This window comes from Lepidochelys olivacea (assembly GCF_965140295.1).
Source record: "Lepidochelys olivacea isolate rLepOli2 genome assembly, chromosome: 5".
Classification (NCBI taxonomy): Eukaryota; Metazoa; Chordata; order Testudines; family Cheloniidae; genus Lepidochelys; species Lepidochelys olivacea.
This window is the reverse complement of record NC_140415.1, coordinates 116,876,923-116,895,733: the sequence shown is the minus strand read 5'-3', so window position 1 is coordinate 116,895,733 and position 18,811 is coordinate 116,876,923. Positions and strand designations below refer to the sequence as shown.

Here is an 18,811-nt window from a genome sequence, read left to right as displayed (position 1 = left end):
CCCAGCCACCGCCGCGGGAAAAGGGAGTAGCTGGGGTGGGGCAGTTACTGTGGGCGCTGGCCTCTTCCCCTCCCGCGCGCCGGGGCTGGAGCGCGTGGCTCCCGCCGGGCCACCGCTAACGGCCGGCTGCGCGCGCGGTGGTCTCGCTGTGCGTGCGGCGCGGCGCGCGCGGGCCGCGGGGGGGAGGGGGAGGAGGATGCTGCACTCCGTGGGTTACTTCAGTGGCTTCTCCTGCCCTTTCGATGGCGCCTCGGGCGGCGGCTGCCCGCGGCCCCACTGCCAGTACAGGCACGGGGCGGGGCGGAGCGGGCAGCAGCCGCTGAGCGACGCGCCTGCCATGGGTGAGGACGGGGGCGCTGCCCACGTTGTTAGAGGGCGGAGGGGGTCGGGGACCCCTCTGCGCTCCCCTTCCGCCATTGGGGGCTGCCGTGACGCGGGGGTGCCTGCCCCTCCATCTCCAGTCTGTGCTGACCCTGCTATTCATCCTCTGTAGCTTCCCCCCCCCCCGCCAGCCTTTCTGGGGGGGCTCTACAGCCTGCTGCTCCCCAGCTGTGTGGGGCAGGACCCCTGGGGCTGGGCTGCTCCTCACTGCACTGGGTGCCTTTGGGGTTGGTATCTGTGTGTCTGATTGCAAACCACCCGCCCCCCGGCCCTGTGGTGACTGGCAGCCCGTGGCACCGGTTCCACTCCAACACCAGCCCGGAGTCCGGCCCCGCAGGGTCTCTAGCCGGCCCTTAGGGAATGGCTGCCACAGCCTTGGTTGTTGCCCTGTGGCTAACCCCCGCCCCCATAGATACCTGACTGTGAGCTACAGGTGTCGCTGGATAAATGTACCCCATAATGCTGTTCACTCAAGGCATAGATTAGGATATGGCTACGCTGCATTGTAAGCCATGGCCTGTGGGATGTAGCGTTTCCAAGCTTGCATCCACACTGCATTGTGGATCTGGGTTTGTAATTGCTGGGCTCATGTATCCCAGCCAAGCTGATGCGTCTGTACTGAGTAATACTGCCCTGACTCGGGTCTGCTGCGTAACCTTTGTCCATGCTGCAAAACAACAGGGTTTGGATGTGAGTCTCTGCGGAAGTTGTGCTCTGACCCAGCCCCTGGCAGGGTCCTAGGGCCTAAATGCTGAGTGTTTGGTGACCTGTGTCAGACTGATTTGTTTTTGGACAAAAGAGGGGAATGGGCTCAAATCCGAGTCAGAGCCTTGGCTTTAGTGTGCAGAGTAGGTATAGTAGAGAGTCATGTGGTGGCTTCATAAATAACTTACTGGTGGTAGCATAGCCTCTTTTGCCTCTTGCTCAGAATTTTAAATGTATCCCCAGCAAGAGTAATAGAAATGTTTCAATTAGACTATTAAAAAAAGGAAACCAAAATAAAATGCAATTCTCTGGAGAGTCTATGTTGCAGTGTGTTGTGGTGAATGAAAGAAAGCCAGGGAATGAATTGCCTAAAAATTAGGTACAAACTGATTAGTCTTTCTAGCATTTATTCTTGCATTTCTCTCAGTTTTGTTTAGCAACATAGTGAAAACTAAGGTGTCTTTTACAAAGATAAGAAAATGTGAAGGCTGATTCTGAGAGATGCTAAACCCCTGTAACTCCCCATGGCATAATTTGAAGTCGCAGTTGCAGGTGCTGGGCACTTCCTGGTCTCAAAACTTTGTTGTTAAGTGTGATTTTTAACCTTGAGCTGTTCCTGTGAACAATATTCTTTCTGAGGAAGGGTGGACATGTGTATTGTAAATATTTATAGCTTTTTTGAAGGTGAGCACTGCTTTCCATGTAGGAGTATGTCAGTTCGTGAAGCGCCTAGTAGAACTTCATAGGAGATGTGATGGTCTAGATAGATATTATATTGATGAAGGTGGCATAAAACCTGAGTGTTTTTCAGTAGTATATTAAGCGATGTGACTAACATCTGTCACATCTGGTTTGTTTTTACTCTCACTGATATTTTTTCTGCGAGGGAGCTTTGTTCCTCTTATATGAATTGGCATTTTCAGGCACTTCTGTGTCAGTTTCTGAGTTGATTGTTGCATGACAAATGGTAGTGTGTAACTTGGTGGGAAAGCTGGGCAGGCCCACTGTTAGTACAGTAGTGGGCTAAGTTCATTTTAAAGGTGTACAGGAAAACTTTATCTTAACCACTTTAATATCCCAAAATAACAAAAGGATGCTGTAAATTTAGGTTTTAAAAACTTGAATTGTTTTGGATACCTTAAAAATAAAAGTGTAACTTATTTTTCATTTGATTTACTAATTTCTTCTGAAATCTGTTTCTCTTGTAAGAATTAATAATGTTAATTAGTGCTTAAAGACAATAGGGGGTGTAGTTGGATGTTCCCAGTTTTATTTTAGATGTGTATAATTTTTTAAGCATATAGTCTGCTATTAATTTTGGGTCGTAAATGATTGCACTTCTTACTGATCCTTTGCCATTTCACTTTTGTAGGATAAGTGAGTATTATATGTGAGAGCCATGAGTGACTCTTACCACATGAAGTCTTTATATTGCCTCCATGATGGAAGATTTCACTTCCAGAATAGTGCCAGTGGATTCCCTGTTTACAGCTGATTTATGATTAATGGGACTTCGTAGTTTCTTTCAACCCAGGGGAGTCCAAGTCTCATGGGTGTTGCAAAGGGGGCACAGACTAAGGAGCACTTCATCGTAAGGCTGAGAAAAAGAAAACGTGGCAGAATCCAGTGGTCGCTAGCACCCAACGGGGGAGAGGGAAGAGAATGAAGATCAAATCATTCCCTACATATCTACTGCTTACTCAGTTGCAGTAGAGCACTCCCCTTCCCTGAATATGTAGCAACAGCACCACTTTAAGCAGCTCTCCTTAGAACTGAGCATTGAGGTTCAGTGTACTTTGTGCTCCACTGAAATGCAGTTAAAAAAAAATAGAATCTGTAGTAGTGAAAAAAGATTGGGATACCAAATTCTCTATTTAAATTATGTTTAAGTACAATAAGTAATTGGAGTTTCAAGCTGATCTGAGAGCTGATACAGAGCTTATAGATGATAACGTGCCTGTCTTGAAACTTATAAAGATTATGAATATAACATCTTAAAAACATCATGTAAGTCACTGAATAACAAAACTGTTGTCTGGACCATGAACCTGTATGTTTGTAGAGCATTGCCACAGACTGTAATATTTATTCCCTAGAAGATATTTTTCAGCTGAACTCTGTGAAATCATAACTTAATACTTGTAGTATTTAAGAGAGAGATCAGTGAATGACATGATTTTCTTCCACCAACAGAGCTAGGTAAAAGTATACAAGAATTGGAAAGAATCAAAAAAGCAATTGAGTCAGTCAAGACTGAAGTTGAAGAAGGGCAGAAGAAACTCTCTCAGTATAATTTGCAAGATGAAATACTTAAAAACTCTTTGACATCTAAAATAAATGATGTTAAAGGAAATAAAACTTCCCCAGATGATGATGGTCTGTGTAGCTCTCTTACAAAAGACAAATGTCTTGTAGCTCCAGTCTCGAAGTACTCTAGCAAAGGCTGTCGTTTGTTATCCGGTAAATATGTCATTGACCATAGTTGTCCAGCAACTGACCTTGAATATGATCCACTTCTAAATTATTCTGCAGGCCTACTCAGCTCTTCCATAATGAAAGAGGAGGAAAATGACACACAGCAATTTAAGCGGGTGAAAATGCCTCTTGCTGATTTTCACATGGACTGTCCAAAAATGTCTCCCTGCGGAAATCAGCATGGATCCCCAAAGAAGAGACCAAGAAGCTATTCACCTATCAAGCTTGAAATAAAGCTCCAAGAATCTGATGATGATGATATTCTGGTTATTGATGCTCCACCATTGACTGTCACTAAGAAGCCAAGAATAAGTAGGAGCTTTAAAAACTGGAATAGGGAAGACAACAAACACGTTGCTGTAACATGTCCAGAAAATCTGCAGAATAGTGACATAGCAGAAGATCCTCTTAAGTGTATTGAGGAAAAAAGAGCAGAAGTTACTGCAACTCTGCAAAAGGATGACAACACAGATTTAAGCAACCCTGAAAAATCACTGAAAACTTCACCAAAAACTCGAAGTGCATATTTGCCTGATGTGAAAATTAATGCTTTGAAGTCTTTAAATAACCTTCATGAACAAAGAAAATTGTTCACTGTCTCTAAGGAAAATAATATATCTTCAGTTTCTCATATTAAGGCACAGATGCAGAAAGAAACTTTGAAGAAAGAAGATCCAAAGAGTGAAATATCAGTGAAAACATCTGTTGAAGAATTGAGTACTAATAAATATAAAAACATACCGAGTTGCAAGAGAGAGACCCAAACTAGCCAGTATTTTGAAGCCAGCTCAAAAGACAAAACTGTGCTAACTGCACAAGGGACTTGTAAAAAATTACCAGTAAATATAGGGAAAATTCAGATTATACAAGAACATGGAGAAAATGAAGTATTGGGAAATGCACCCATTCACCCTAGCACTCCCTTGAATTTGGGTGAGAAAGTTTGTCATGATGTAGATCTCTCAACTAAAAACCATAGTGGAGAAAGTAATAGTAATACTATGAACACTACCATCAAAGAAAGTGAAATAATTATATTAGATTCTTCTTCAGAAGAAGAGATGGAGTATAGTGAAGAGGATACTGAAGTATCTGAATCTGATGACCCTATAGAGGAATGCCGGAGAATTTTCAATGAGTTTGTTGAAAGTGAAGCACAGAAGCAAGAAATTGCTAAGCAGGTGCAGTACATTTTGTTGTACATCTCTGCACTTCCCTCCTTCATTGGGATGCAGGGAGAGAAGTGTTCCATACATTCTGTAATACTTTTTACTAGTGTTTTTCTCTAATCATATAAATCCACATTTTGGAAAGTGTCCACTAATATTGGGTGCTCCGATTGGGACACAGGGCCAACTATTCAGAACCGTTGAGCACCATCAACCCCAATTCAAGTAACTGGGAGCTTTTATGCTTAGAAAATTTGAAGATCATATTCTAAATGCTTGAGTCGGGCATCCAAAAGTAAGAGTGGACACTCTTAAAAACATTTTTGGCAATAGTGTTTATCTTTAGAAGTGGCCAGATGTGGTGTATGGGAAGTCTAAAATGTGTTAGTCTTAGTAAACTTTAGATTAATTACATAACCTCCTTATTAAAATGACCAAATTTGAGAAACATCAAATAAACAGACTGACTTGTAGGAGACTCTGTATTTTGAAAAATCTAATTATGCTATTAAAATTATTTCTAAATATGAAATAATGAAAATATACCATCTTTTTTTCATATGTGAACATAAAGATGAGGTCCTTGTAGCTTAATCTTGGTGAAGCTGTGGTACTGTGAAGGTATATACTTTAGTTGGTATAACTTTAGATTAGAAATGTTTGGATATCTTCCATTAGTTGGAACAGTTGGAAGCCTAACTAGTGAATTATGAGATTTAATACATTCTCTGTCTAATTAAAGAGAAAACCTGTACTCTTTTATTCTTAATTTTAATAGGCTCTTGGAGCTCATGCTGAAGTAGATACATTGGATACGAAGACAAATATGGTTCCTGGGCAGAAGAAAAGAATTGCACACACTGCAAAATTTGATGTGAGTTTTCTTCTGGGAATTTGAGAAATATATCTATATAATAGAAACAATTAATAAAAAATACTAGTTATTTAATCTTCAACCTAAAGTTAATTGCATTGGAGACTCATCTTAAATGAGGTATGTTCAGCCAAAAGTGTGTGTGTTCAGTTTTAGTGAAAACTGCTTACTTGTAAATCCTTTCTTTAACCTCTATAAATTACAATTAACATTAGCAAACTCCAAGACTACTAGTGACTGAACTGTAGGCCTGCAAATTGAGATGTATTTTTTTGCTTCACTGAGCTCTCAAATGGTGAACCTATCCCTACAATGAAGATTGTGACTATCAGGGAAAAATAGAAGAAAATATTAAATGTAGGGTGCCATTGACTCAATGTGTAATTTTGCTCAGAATTTGTTCTGATTTAGTAAAGGAGTGGCTCATTTTGAGCTGGCAGACATGAGCCATTCTACGAAACTTTTGTGGTACAAATATATCTAAATACTGTGTTCAGAAGTTCCAATTACAGAATCAATTTGGAAACAGCAGCAAAACTATTTGTTTATCAGCCTAGTTGAAAGCTTGCATTACCTGCTAGAGATCCTGCTATATTATGTTATATATGGACACTTCTTTTCTCTTTTTCTCTTTTGAATTGCATTCGAATAATTGCTTAATAATAAACAGTGAGTTTAGTCCCACTGAAGGTCATTGGGACTACCGACTTGCTTATTAAGCATGTCCTGAGGCAACAGTTGAAAACACAACACTTGTACTTCATTGAGCTCTGTCTTATGGAAGAACCTCCTTCAGCTGAAAGTGTCCTGATGCACAGTGTGTCATAAATATAAAGGGAAGGGTAACCACCTTTCTGTATACAGTGCTATAAAATCCCTCCTGGCCAGAGGCAAAATCCTATCACCTGTAAAGGGTTAAGAAGCTAAGGTAACCATGCTGGCACCTGACCCAAAATGACCAACGAGGGGACAAGATTCTGTCAAATCTGGAGGGGGGGGGAAAGACTTTTGTTTGTTGGTCTGTGTGATACCTTTGCCGGGAACAGATCAAGGATGCAAGCCTTCCAACTCCTGTAAAGTTAGTAAGTAATCTAGCTAGAAAATGCGTTAGGTTTTCTTTTGTTTAATGGCTTGTAAAATTTGCTGTGCTGGAGGGAATGTGTATTCCTGTTTTTGTGTCTTTTTATAACTTAAGGTTTTGCCTAGAGGGATTCTCTGTGTTTTGAATCTGATTACCCCGTAAGGTATTTACCATCCTGATTTGACAGAGGTGATTCTTTTACCTTTTCTTTAAATAAAATTCTTCTTTTAAGAACCTGATTGCTTTTTCATTGTTCTTAAGATCCAAAGGTTTGGGTATGTGTTCACCTGTACCAGTTGGTGAGGATATTATTATCAAGCCTTCCCCAGGAAAGGGGGTGTAGAGTGTGGGGGATATTTTGGGGGTAGACGTCGCCAAGTGGTCTCATTCCCTGTTCTTTGTTTAAATCGCTTGGTGGTGGCAGCATACTGTTCAAGGACATGGCAAAGTTTGTACCTTGGGGAAGTTTTTAACCTAAGATGGTAAGAATAAGCTTAGGGGGTCTTTCATGCAAGTCCCCACATCTGTACCCTAGAGTTCGCAGTGGGGAAGGAACCTTAACACAGTGCATGATCTTTTTGAAAAGAAGTTGCATTTTATATACACAGGATGAGCAAGCGGTGCCTTACATTTCTTTTCAACAGTTGTTCTTCTTTTCATTACAAAATATTAAGACATATATCCACATTGTATTATTTGGAATGTTCCTGTTTCTAGAACTCTTCAGTTGAGGCCTGCATTCAGGGCCGTCCCTACCCATATGCAAAGTACGCAGCTGCGTAGGGCACCAGGGAATTTGGTGCCCCAAATTCCCTGGTGCCCTACGCAGCTGTGTGCTGCTCCAGCCCTTGCTCAGTCTCTTCCCCGTGGCCCCAACCCCTGCTCTGCTCCAGCCCTGCCCTCACTCCACCCCTTCCCCAAAGCCCCTGGTCAGCCCCGCCCCCACTCCCCATAGGACTGAAGTAGGGTCGGGCCTGCAACCACTGGCAGCAGGAAGTGTAGCGACCTGGCCCCAGCTGCGCTGCTGGTGAGTGCTCGGGGGTGGTTCCCCCTTACCCCCCAAGCCAGCCCTGTCCCTCCCGGTGGAGGCCTGGGGCAGCGTAGGGCCCCAGAATAGCTAGGGATGGCCCTGCCTGCATTACAAGACCGGAGGATTTATCCTGATACTGTTGTCATACCCATTATGGGGAACTGCCGTCAGATGTTAGTGATATCGGTCACTGGAGAAACAAAGTTCTGAGCTCGGTTCTTAGTATGAAACGTAAAACATAAAGTGCAAATTAGTGTGTGGGGCAGAGAGTCAACATCTAGTCTCTTACTGATTTATATTCTTCAGTAATATGTACTATATAGCTAACTCCACTCATAACCTTGTATCAGATTACATTGATATGTAAAAGGATAATTATCCTTATCTTCTAGGGATGAAACATACTGTATTTCACGTTGAATCTGAGATTCTACTTGACATCTATAAGTATCCCATGCCAACTGAGCCATCTCTGTATATAATATATACTTGTGTGTATAATTTTTTTTAAATTGAATAGATTCAAATAAAATCCTGTAACTTAAAATTTTTCACTCAGTGCAAGTTTGCATATGGATGACTGCAGGGCCAAACCTTGTTGGTTTATAGGTGTCTTGTGAGGATTTTGCCAGTATTGTGCATCGTGTTTTTTATCTTCTGTTTGAGTTACTGGTCATATGCTCTCCAGAGGTCTTTATCTGAAGATGATCGGGAAACTTATGCAAACTCTGACTTACTGTTTACTTTCACATAGGAGGCATGTTGTGCCTCTTCTCCAAAAACTGCCGTTCAGTTTGTATTTATATAGCCTATAAAAGGTTGACTTGAATTTCTAAAGTCCTTTATTGTTTCAATCCTGGATATTTTCTAGACTGTTTTATTTCCCCCACGTTCTTTACTCTAGTGTTTGATATCATCTAAGTTACTTTGCAGTTGCTTGGGTGATGAATGTGGGATTTAAAAAACAAATAAAGACTATAGGGCAGGGGTGGGCAAACTTTTTGGCCCGAGGGCCACATCTGGGTATGGAAATTGTATGGTGGGCCATGAATGCTCACGAAATTGGGGGTTGGGGTGCGGGAGGGGGTGAGGGCTCTGGGGTGGGGCCAGAAATGAGGAGTGCAGGGGGGATCAGGGCAGGGGTTGGGGTGCTGGAGGAGGTCAGGGGTGCAAGCTCTGGGTTGCACTTACCTCAAGCACTTCCCAGAAGCAGTGCCATGTCCCCTTTCTGGCTCCTAGGAAGAGGCATGGCCAGGCGGCTCTCCACACTGCCCTGTCCAGAGGCACTGCCCCTGCAGCTCCCATTGGCCGGGGTTGCCGTCCAATGGGAGATGCAGGGGCGGTGCTTGGGGCAGGAGCCAGAGGGGAGGACATGCTGCTGCTTCCGGGAGCTGTGCAGAGCCAAGGCACGTGCAGAGCAGGGCAAGCCCTGGACCCTACTCCCCAGCCGGAGCTCGAGGGCCAGCTTAAAACATCTAAAGGGACAGATGCAGCCCCCGGGCTGTGCTTTGCCTAACCCTGCTATCGGGCCTGAACCTCAGCTGGTGTGAATTAGTGGAGCTCCATTGCCTTCAGTGGAGTTCTGATGACCTATGCCAACTGAGAATCTGGCCCTATAGCTTGTCTTGTTGGAAAAATTTTCTTTGAGAAGCAATGTAGAAGAGATGGTGGAAGTATATGTTTGGATGCAGTCTTCCATCATAAACTACTTTGTAAATGTTTTATCTAATTTTCATGCCCGTTAGGTACAGACCAACAAAGAAATACTTGTGCCTTTTAAGGCACCTCTTCCACAGCAATCTTGTCCTACCAGAATCCTGCAGGCACAGCAACAGGCGGTGCAGATAACAGCTGCTGTTAAAAGTGGACAGGCTTTTGTTGCTGCAACTTCTGGACAGAAGAAAACTGTACCTGTATTGTCAACTACTCAGATTCAAAACGTAGGACCAATGGGTATGATATCTCAATTCATTGTAGGCTTCACAAAGTGGGATAAAGCAGGTTTTTAAATAAATTTTGGTCTTCAGATTACTTTAAAATATTTTGATCAGCTTGTTTTGTTCCAAATATGAGCATTCTTAAACATTTTTGGATCCCTGAGTGAACCCTTAATTCATTTTATTATTCTGAGTAGCCTGGTTGAGTCAACATTTTAATGTCAGTTTACATTAATGCAATTAGTTTTGTGTTTGGTTTTGGGTGAAGTTCTCTCTAAAATGTTTGAAGGCAGTTTTGTGGGGCTGGAAAGAAACAACTTTCCACATCTATAATTGTTTCAAGTTACTGTCAAGTATGTAGGGTTTCTCAGAAGCCCTAAAGCCTGGCAATCACTTTCTTTCCTGTCCTTATGTATTTTCTTTCCTGAAAGCCTTGCTCTCGTTCAGTGGTTCTCAAACTGGAGGTCAAGATCCCATTTTAATGGGGCTGCCAGGGCCAGCGTTAGACTTGCTGGGGCCCAAGCCTAAGCCCTGCCGTCCAGGGCTGATGCCAAAGCCTGAGGGCTTTAGCCCAGGGCAGTAAGACTTGGGCTCCAGACCCCCTTAGTAATTTTTGTTGTCAGAAGCGGGTCTCAGTGCAAAGAAGTTTGAGAACCACTGCTCTAGTTTGAAAGAAAATACCAAAAACTTAACATTTGGATAGCTCTAGTTTCATGCTGACATTAAACCCATCATGGCACTATTCTAATTTTAAAAGTATACCTCTTTTAACTCTAATAAATTAATTTTTTAAAAGAACAAGTACTCGCTGCCAATTGTTGTGCTGTTAAACTGTTCTTTGTTTTTTTTTAAAGTTCGTTCTTTGCTATGTGAAAGACCCTTTTAAAGAAGGGAAACTATGTAGTCAGTGTTGTCAAATGCCCAAAGTCTTTATATATTGGAAAAATATTTTTCCTCTTAATTTTTCAGCTAGTGATTTTAGGTATTTACTAACAAGGCCTTTGGGCCAGAATACTCCATGTAGTAACTCCACTGATGTCCAGTATTACACTAGGGATTAATTTAGTACTTCATATGTAGCCTGAAGGATTTTTGGTTGTACAAGCCTGGCTTTTCAGCTTGTTAATTTCAAATGAGCATATGTAATTTAGAATGTAATTGATGAGTGAGTGTTTCTCATGCTGTATAAATGTCTTCTCACTTTCTAGTCCCTTCAACAGTGTGGTAGAAATTGGTGCCAAGTGGATCTATTTAGCACAGTGGTGGGAGGCCCATCAGGATAATCCACTGGCAGGCCACGACACAGTTTGTTTACATTGACCATCCGCAGGCATGGCCACCCGCAGCTCCCAAACTTACTCCCAGAGCCTGAACCCTTTCCCGCACCCAGACTCCCTCTGAGAGCCTGCACCCCCTCCTGCATCCAAACTCCTTCCCAGAGCCTTAGGCAGGTGAGGGGAAGGGGGGCAGGACTTGGACCTGTTCTGGGCACCACGAAAAATTATACAAACCTGCTGTCTCTGCCACTTGATGAAAGGGGATTGAGTAGTAAAACTTCATTCTTAATGAATAACTATGTAATAACTACCTTCTGTTGTTTCAGTATGTTTAAATTTGCTTGAAGTTCAACCTGTGGCAACCAGCAGTGGTCAACTGAATGTATTCCTTCAAGGAAATGCTGTAACAGCAATGCCATGCAGACCTTCTAATATTTCAGTAAAAAGGATTGCTCCTATGCCTATTAAGGTACTATAGTAGTAGTAAAATGTATGTGCACATATATGCCCAAATACTGCAGTTATCAGGAAAAACTCCTATTGATTTAATGCAGAGTCTTGCTTGCTAAGCACTGCAGGATATGCAAGTATTAAATGTTAACTTTTTTTCTGAATATTTCACAATCACATCATACAGTAAGTACTGCTTTCAAGTCAATTTAATAAACTAACAATTGATGGTGGTCTGTGTGGTTACAAGTGGCTCAATTTGAGCAATACTGGTATACTAGCAGAACTGTAGCTCATTCTCCTGCCTTCTCATAACTATTACCCTTCTGCTGAGAAGTTGCAGATGTCAGGGTATTGCAGGTCGGTTTCTTGTGGGAATAGGTAGCAGTGATTAGGTGTCTGGATATTATTGTTGCATGTTTTACTTACACTAAATATAGCAGACCTTGAACAGAGGTGGTCAGACAGCATGTAGGCAATTTTTTCTTTCAGGAATCTTAGCCAAATCACCAGTGGTAGGTTTCAGGGAGTCTTGGGGGTTTCTCTGCCCCAAGAATTTACTAGTCAGAGATTAAGGAAGAGAGCAAAATATCCTGCTGGTAACTGCTCTTCCAAAAAGAAAATCTCACAACTAACAATGCAGCATTTCTTAAAAGGCTGAACTGTGCTTGCACACTAAACTTGTTAAACTGTAATACTGTCATCTAACTCCTTCCCCTCCCCCCCCATGGTAGAGCTTCATATCAACCTAAAGGTAATTAATGATGGTGTTACTGTGTTCCATAGCTTAATTTAGTCTAGTCAGGCCAAATAAAACTATTGTAAAATAGTTATATCTTATAGTTGTACTGGCTAGACTTAATAAAGACAAGTGCATATGAAATTATTTGTACATATGATATTGTGACATAACTTAGCAGGTCTTTGAATTCTAGCAGGTAATGCATGATAGCAGGTTTGTAGGCATAGACATGTTTTACCTTATACAAGATCTCAAGGGGAGGGCTTCTCTGGCTTTATTCAATAAAGGATTTTTCCTCTTCCTAGAAAGCAGTTGTTGAAAGGTTTATAGAAACTCTTTTAATGTGAGTCCAAGTAGTAGTGCGGTGGGTTTGTAGTGTGTAAGCACAGAGGTGCTCTGTCATCTTGAGCAGTCAAATCCTGTGTAGAGTACTGTTGGTCTTGCTTACTTTCAGACAAAGATTCCTCTAATCTTGATTTATTGGCAGAAGGCAGGAAGTATTTTGGGATTAAGTAAAATTCACTTATGGGAGTCTACTTTAAAGCTCTAAGCTTCAGAGTAGACTAGGTAAAATCTACATGTCAAGCAGAATTTCAATCATCAAATTGAGTTTAAATGAAAAAAAAACCTAACCCAGAGTGAATAAATCAGTACAGTAATAGGCATAGTAGGTCAGCCTGCCACCAAAATAACATCTTTTGTAGGCTGTCTATTAAACACAACTTTCAATTAAAACCATATACTTGATTGCTTCTTCAGTGTTGCTGAAGCAGTTTGAAATTGATTAAAACTTGGTATTTTTGAAGGTTTTAAATACCAAATTCATTTACACTTCAATGATGGTCTGTCCCAGGTACCAGATTGTTTATGCCTGGTTCTCAAACACTTGCTTTTTGATCTCTCTCAGAACTGCTCTTCTGGAAGGCATTGTGGCTAACATGTTTTCCAGAAAGAGACTTAACAAAATTAGAGGGTGATGAGAGTATCCTTATCTTTTTTTTTCCCCCTCTTCTACCAAAACTACTTACTCCTAGATATCTGTGAATATCATTTAGATGGTGATGATCATTCAATATCAATACATAAAAGCCATCTGTTCTGTGAGAATAAGTGTTACTAAGATTACATGTTTTAAGTAAACAGATTGCTTAATAGACCCTGTTAGGACAAAATTTTAAAATAGGCATGTTCTCACACTAGACTTCTGGATTTGACAGGTTTATCCTCCACTTCTTCTTAAACAAAAAATTAAATTCTATTATGGCAAGCGTTGAAAAATCTTAATATCTAATAAAATCAAACTCTTTTGTTCTAAATGACACAGCTTGTAGATTGTATCAAAATAATTAACTCCTGCAGTGTCTCTTCAGTCTGTGTTTGAATGAAAAATATTTAGAGGCGCCAAAAATAGAAACTGTTGACTATTAGATGATAGCTGGTGCTGGTAACTTTTCCTGAGGGTAACACTGTATTTTATCTAACCCAGCTTTTTGTTTGCTCTTGACTTTTTAAAACTCTTTTAGCTGAAAATTTTTATACATCATTCTGGACTAAATTATTATTTTTTAGTTTGAGTAAAAACTGAGTTATTTATATTATTCAGCTCCTTGTTATAACATGTGAACTAAATATTGAATGTACTCTCTAAGGTTTCTAGTCGGAGAAGGCCTTCTATAATTCCAGAATCTGGATCCAAAGTTCCACATGACACAAGACAACGATATGTCAACTTTTTTGTTGAAGAATATTTGAAAGTTTGTAGAACAATAAATGAAGCTTTTGATAAGGTTTGTATTAATTATGAAGAGAAGCTTTGAAGATATACAACACTTTTTAAAAGTTTAAGTAAACGCACACATGTTGTTTGCTATACATGGTTGGGGAAAAATGTTAAAGAACCTTGAGAAAAGACCCCATTAAAATCAAGTATGAGTGTAAGCCATTTGAAAATCTAGTCATTAGCAGACAAAAACTAGCAATTTACTTGGTTTTTCTCTTCTTCCTTACCCCATCCACTTCTCTCATGTTTGTCCAAGTGTAAAATATACTTTGTTGAAATGCTTGGAAGCTATCATACAGGAAACAGTTCCCTTTTAAAATATGTAGGTATTTACATCTTTTTTGAGTGGGACTCCCAGGTGAAGAAATTAATATCTTAATGCCATTCATGTTTGTAGTCACCTGTTTGGCAACAATCCTCGCTCAAAAAGCAGCCACAATGGTCCAGGTCATTGATTTCCCTAGATATTCTATTATTCTGCCCACCCCATCCCAAGTAAATACGTTTAAATTTACTCTAGGATGGGCTCATGGGCTTTAGCAGCCTGGGCAACATCTTCAGTGTGACCCAAATTTCTTGATTATTGCAAATTTGATGGCCTTCTGTGACGCCATTCTGCTAGGGTCCCAGGTAAATGCCTGTAATTCAATTTCTAGTGAAAACACGCATTGTAACATCTTGATGTTGCTCTTAAAAATAAAATAACTTGCTATGTTTCCTTGTTTTCTCCCTTCACGGTATTATTCCTTTTACAATACTGTATTGTATACCTTTATGTATTTTCTGTCTTTTTCACTATATGTTTTTAAGGTATAATATTTCTTTACTGTTTAAGTATTTCCTCTTCAGTGTCTTCCTAGTATTTGTTCTCTCCAGGTATCCTCATTGTTTTCAGTTGTTCCTTGCTTCTGTGCTTCAAGTTCTCCTAATTTCTTTCCTTTATTCTTAAACTGTTTTATTCTTTCATTTTCCTACCCTCAGGGATGGCCTTCATTACAGGGCTATTGATGCTGCTGCAGTCTATGCAGCAGGGGTTGATTTAGCAGGTCTAGTGAAGACCTGCTAAATCAACAGCAGAACGCTCTCCGGTTGATCCTGGTACTCCACCTCTCCAAGAAGAGTAAGGGAAGTCAGCCAGAGAGCATCTCCCGTGGGTTCAGCACAGTGAAGACTCCGGGGTAAGTCGATCTAAGCTATGTTGACTTCAGCTACGTTATTCACGTAGCTGGTGTAGCATGACTTAGGATGACTTACCCTGGTAGTAAAGACAAGCCCTTGGTCTCTTACTGATTTCTTCCCCCCCCCCCCCCCCCGAATTTGCCACATGTAAAACCAAGGAGAGGGGAAGTAGTTGTTGTCTCCGAAGAAAGGAACAAATTTTTGCTGTCAAGTGTTCTCCAAAGCAGAAAGCCAGGTTCACTGCAGCACATTCAATCTACAAACCTATCTCATTAGCTCTTCTTTCCTCTTCTGTCAAATTGCTTGATGTCGTTCAACTTCTTCCACTACACCTTTACAGGAGGAAGCTTGGGGAAATTCTCCTAGCCCTAAAAATGTTATAGCATCTACTGACTTCTTTTGGGATGTTCTGTGGTATTGCTAATATCTGTCCCTGAGTGTCATAGTCTCCAAAGGAAACCTTGACTATTATTTTTCCTTCTACGCAAGAAAATCTTTAGACTTTTTAATGTTACACTATGTTTCACTTAGTTTTATAATGGTGCTCTTTATATTCTTCAATTTCATCTATTTGCAAGATAAGATTTCAGTAATCCCTATCTATAAATTTATATTTAGGATTTGATTTAAAGTATCACTCTTATTTTCACTCAGAGGTGTGTTCACTTTCAAGGGCCTGACTTAACTTTCTAGTTCCTGAAATGGAGTTTTTTCTAAATATTACTTCCAAATATTTATACAACTTATTAAAAGATTATTGTATATGATTGATGTAGCACTTAAGTTTCTAGGACACTTCAGCTTGAAATTGTTGTCAGTTCTGACTGCAAAACCATCTTAGATTCTGACTAACACAGTTCTGCAAAATTTACAATAAGCTATATGCCCTTAAAATTTTGTCTTACTCTTTTAAATGTAGGCATTGGTAGAAGAAAAAGCAATTTATGATCGTTGTGGCAGTAAAAATATGTATCTGAACATAGCTGTGAACACCCTTAAAAAGCTGAGGGATCAAGGTAGTCTCTCTCCAAATGGTAAGAAATTATGTAGGGGAACGGGGAGGGAGAAAGGAATGATGATGTCTGGCAGAGATAAAGATCATTCTATTTTGCATCATTACTGATGATTTTATTTAAATTATTTTGGTGTAAACATGCTTCTAAAAAGCTACCAAGGATATACAATGTTTTAATTCTTAAATACTTTCACTGTAACTGCCACAGGAAATCTGAAGTTTGAACATGCCATTTAAAAGATTTAAAAATCTGTTCAAAGTGTGTTTCTATTTTTAGGGCAGTCTTGTGGCAGCAGATGTACTAATGCAACTGGATCTAGAAAATTGGAAGAGAAGAACGGTAAAACAATCTGATAGTTCTTACCTAAAATATGTAACTTCCCCCATTTACATATAAACTGGGGCAACTTTTTTCAACATTAAATAAATTTTCATTCAGAGTTTCCTGGTCTTTCTCCTATTGTTAGATTTTTTTACATATCAGCCCCAAATGCCACCCATGACCAACATACTACCAACTTCTAAAACAGAATGAGGATGCTATTTTTCAAATCACTGATGTTTCAAATTTCTTTTTAAGGACAAGGAAATAATTGAATTTCTATCTGAAGTGAGAATGCAAAACCATAATCTGAAAAGCAACCTTTTGTTAGTGTTAAGTAGTAACTTGTTGGAAGTCATTTTAATATCTTACTCTACGTAGGGTTTTGTTTTTTGTTAATTTTGGTTGCTGTCAGAGATGTGATCAGGTAAACAAACTGTAAAATGATTGCGTATAACTGAAGCAAAACCTTAAATGTGCATCTAAGATGTCCAATTCATGTTTGTTTTTGAAATTCGTTGTCTTACCTACCCTAACCCATCTTAAATGCTGTTAGATTTTACAGGAATTGTTCTCTATAGAATTCTAAAAGATTATGTTCTGACTGAGGAACAATTGCATGAGAATGGCTACCCACAACCAAATCCTGAAAAACCTGGCAGTGCTATATTAAGTAATGGAATTACAAAAACAGCTGTATCTGATGGTAAGTAAATGAAACCAGAATTTGGAAATGTTTATCTATAACAGTTGATATGGAAACTGAATTTTTTTTCATACAAAACTTCTTCCTCTTATCTGGTATATATTGTATTGAAATTTGTGTACAATAGGGTTAGGTAACTACTTGGACCCTGATTGTTAAAGTTACAAAATTCTTTAGGTTTTACTCTCAAATAATTCCATTAATTTTAGTAGAACTATTCCCGAGTGAAATTCTTGCCTAGAATTGCGTATTCTGTCCACAGTGCTGTATTAGTAAACCAGAAAGGTTTGAGAGTCTTTGACTGAAGTAGTTGGATTAATAAAAGATACTTCAAGAATTGAATTTGTGAGTTTTTAAAAAAGGCTTTCTTGTTAAGAATAAACTTTTTAAAATTCTTATTACTGATGCATATATCAGAATTATGCTGCAAGAATTCGTATTTATTTTAGTGCTAAAATGTTTTTTGTCATTAATTTGACCAGCCTTGAAAAACTTGTCATAAAAATGTATTTACTTATCAAAGCAAGTAGTTACTGTGCCTACCACTTACCCTGATGATTGAAAAGGAAGAAAATCTTATATTGTTTCACTTGTCCAGAGTGAGGAAACCTTTTCTAATGGGCAAGTAGAATTATTTCAAGGCTGAATTTTAATTAGTCCTTGAACTATCATACTTCTTTCAGCTTCCAAAAGACTATGTTGTAGATGTGGAGAAATATACACTGTTACTGCTTCAGGAAAGCACATTCGTAAAGAAGAATGCAACTACCATTCTGGTAGAGTACTAAGACAAAAAGGTTAGTATAGTTCACTCTTGATGTAAGCCACAATCAAAAATCATGTAAAAACTTTTTAATGGCTAATGTTTCATATTATGATGCTGTTTACAATCTTGAAGTGTGTGTGATAAAACTAGAAATATCTGCTGTGCATTGGGGATTGTGGATACCACACAACATATCAAATTTCCATGTGTAAGAAGCCTGGGTTCTACCGACCTGGACACACCACTATGGAGTCAAGTACAGGTGCATTAAAACATGTCTCTTGCTTGAGGAAAGTTTTGTTATAGGTGGAGCTGGTAGTGACCCCTTTATTTAAGTCGTTTTAATACTGTTTGTTTTAAAAGGTCTTTTTCATTTCTTTTGAGAAGCAGTAATACCCTACTGTTTATAACCAGCATTTGAAACTCAGCAGGGAGAAAGCCCTGAAGTCAGGGTAGTGCCTTTTCTTTGCCTCATTAAATTCTTTTCAGGTTTGGCTGAGAAGCTTCTGAAAATCAGTTTCCTTTTAGTCACTTCAGCTGTGGAACTCACCCTTCCCAGACCAGCATATTGCCCCAATGGTTCATCCTTTCCCCCATCAGGGGCAGCACATGATGAAGGAGCTCCTGTTTCTTCCTGATATAGAAGTGGGAAGGGCCGGGTCTGGTTCCCCTCAAGGCCCTTTCTGAGATACAGCAGGTGGCCCATTTCCATCGTATTCTGGTGCCAGCTAACATAAATAATCCTGTAGCTCAATTTGTGCTGCAATGCCCAAGGTTCAGGATTCAAAATCAACTAATGATGCATGATTTGGGGGGGGAGGGGAAAGGCTTGGTAGAGTTGCACAAAATATCATTTGTGTTTACATTTTTATTTAAAAAACAAAACACCAACAAATAACAAAAAATTAAAGAACATTATCTA

General features: G+C 39.8%; 1 protein-coding gene across 5 annotated transcripts in view; it reads left to right on the top strand.

The window, feature by feature from the left end:
- Window positions 1–18,811, top strand: part of LOC311520935 (RNA exonuclease 1 homolog) — a 29,313-nt gene that overhangs the window by 378 nt on the left and 10,124 nt on the right. Inside the window, exons 1-11 of one of the 5 annotated variants that reach the window (XM_084628904.1) lie at window positions 54–341; window positions 3,280–3,546; window positions 3,619–4,742; window positions 5,509–5,604; window positions 9,461–9,668; window positions 11,256–11,398; window positions 13,771–13,908; window positions 16,000–16,114; window positions 16,373–16,435; window positions 16,974–17,123; window positions 17,807–17,920. In XM_084628904.1, the coding sequence (XP_084485030.1) occupies window positions 197–341; window positions 3,280–3,546; window positions 3,619–4,742; window positions 5,509–5,604; window positions 9,461–9,668; window positions 11,256–11,398; window positions 13,771–13,908; window positions 16,000–16,114; window positions 16,373–16,435; window positions 16,974–17,123; window positions 17,807–17,920 (2,563 nt within the window). In that variant the 5' untranslated portion in view covers window positions 54–196. Of the gene's footprint in view, window positions 1–49; window positions 342–3,279; window positions 4,743–5,508; window positions 5,605–9,460; window positions 9,669–11,255; window positions 11,399–13,770; window positions 13,909–15,999; window positions 16,115–16,372; window positions 16,436–16,973; window positions 17,124–17,806; window positions 17,921–18,811 lie in introns of those variants that run through there. The other 4 variants (XM_084628906.1, XM_084628903.1, XM_084628905.1 and 1 more) reach the window with 4 other exon arrangements.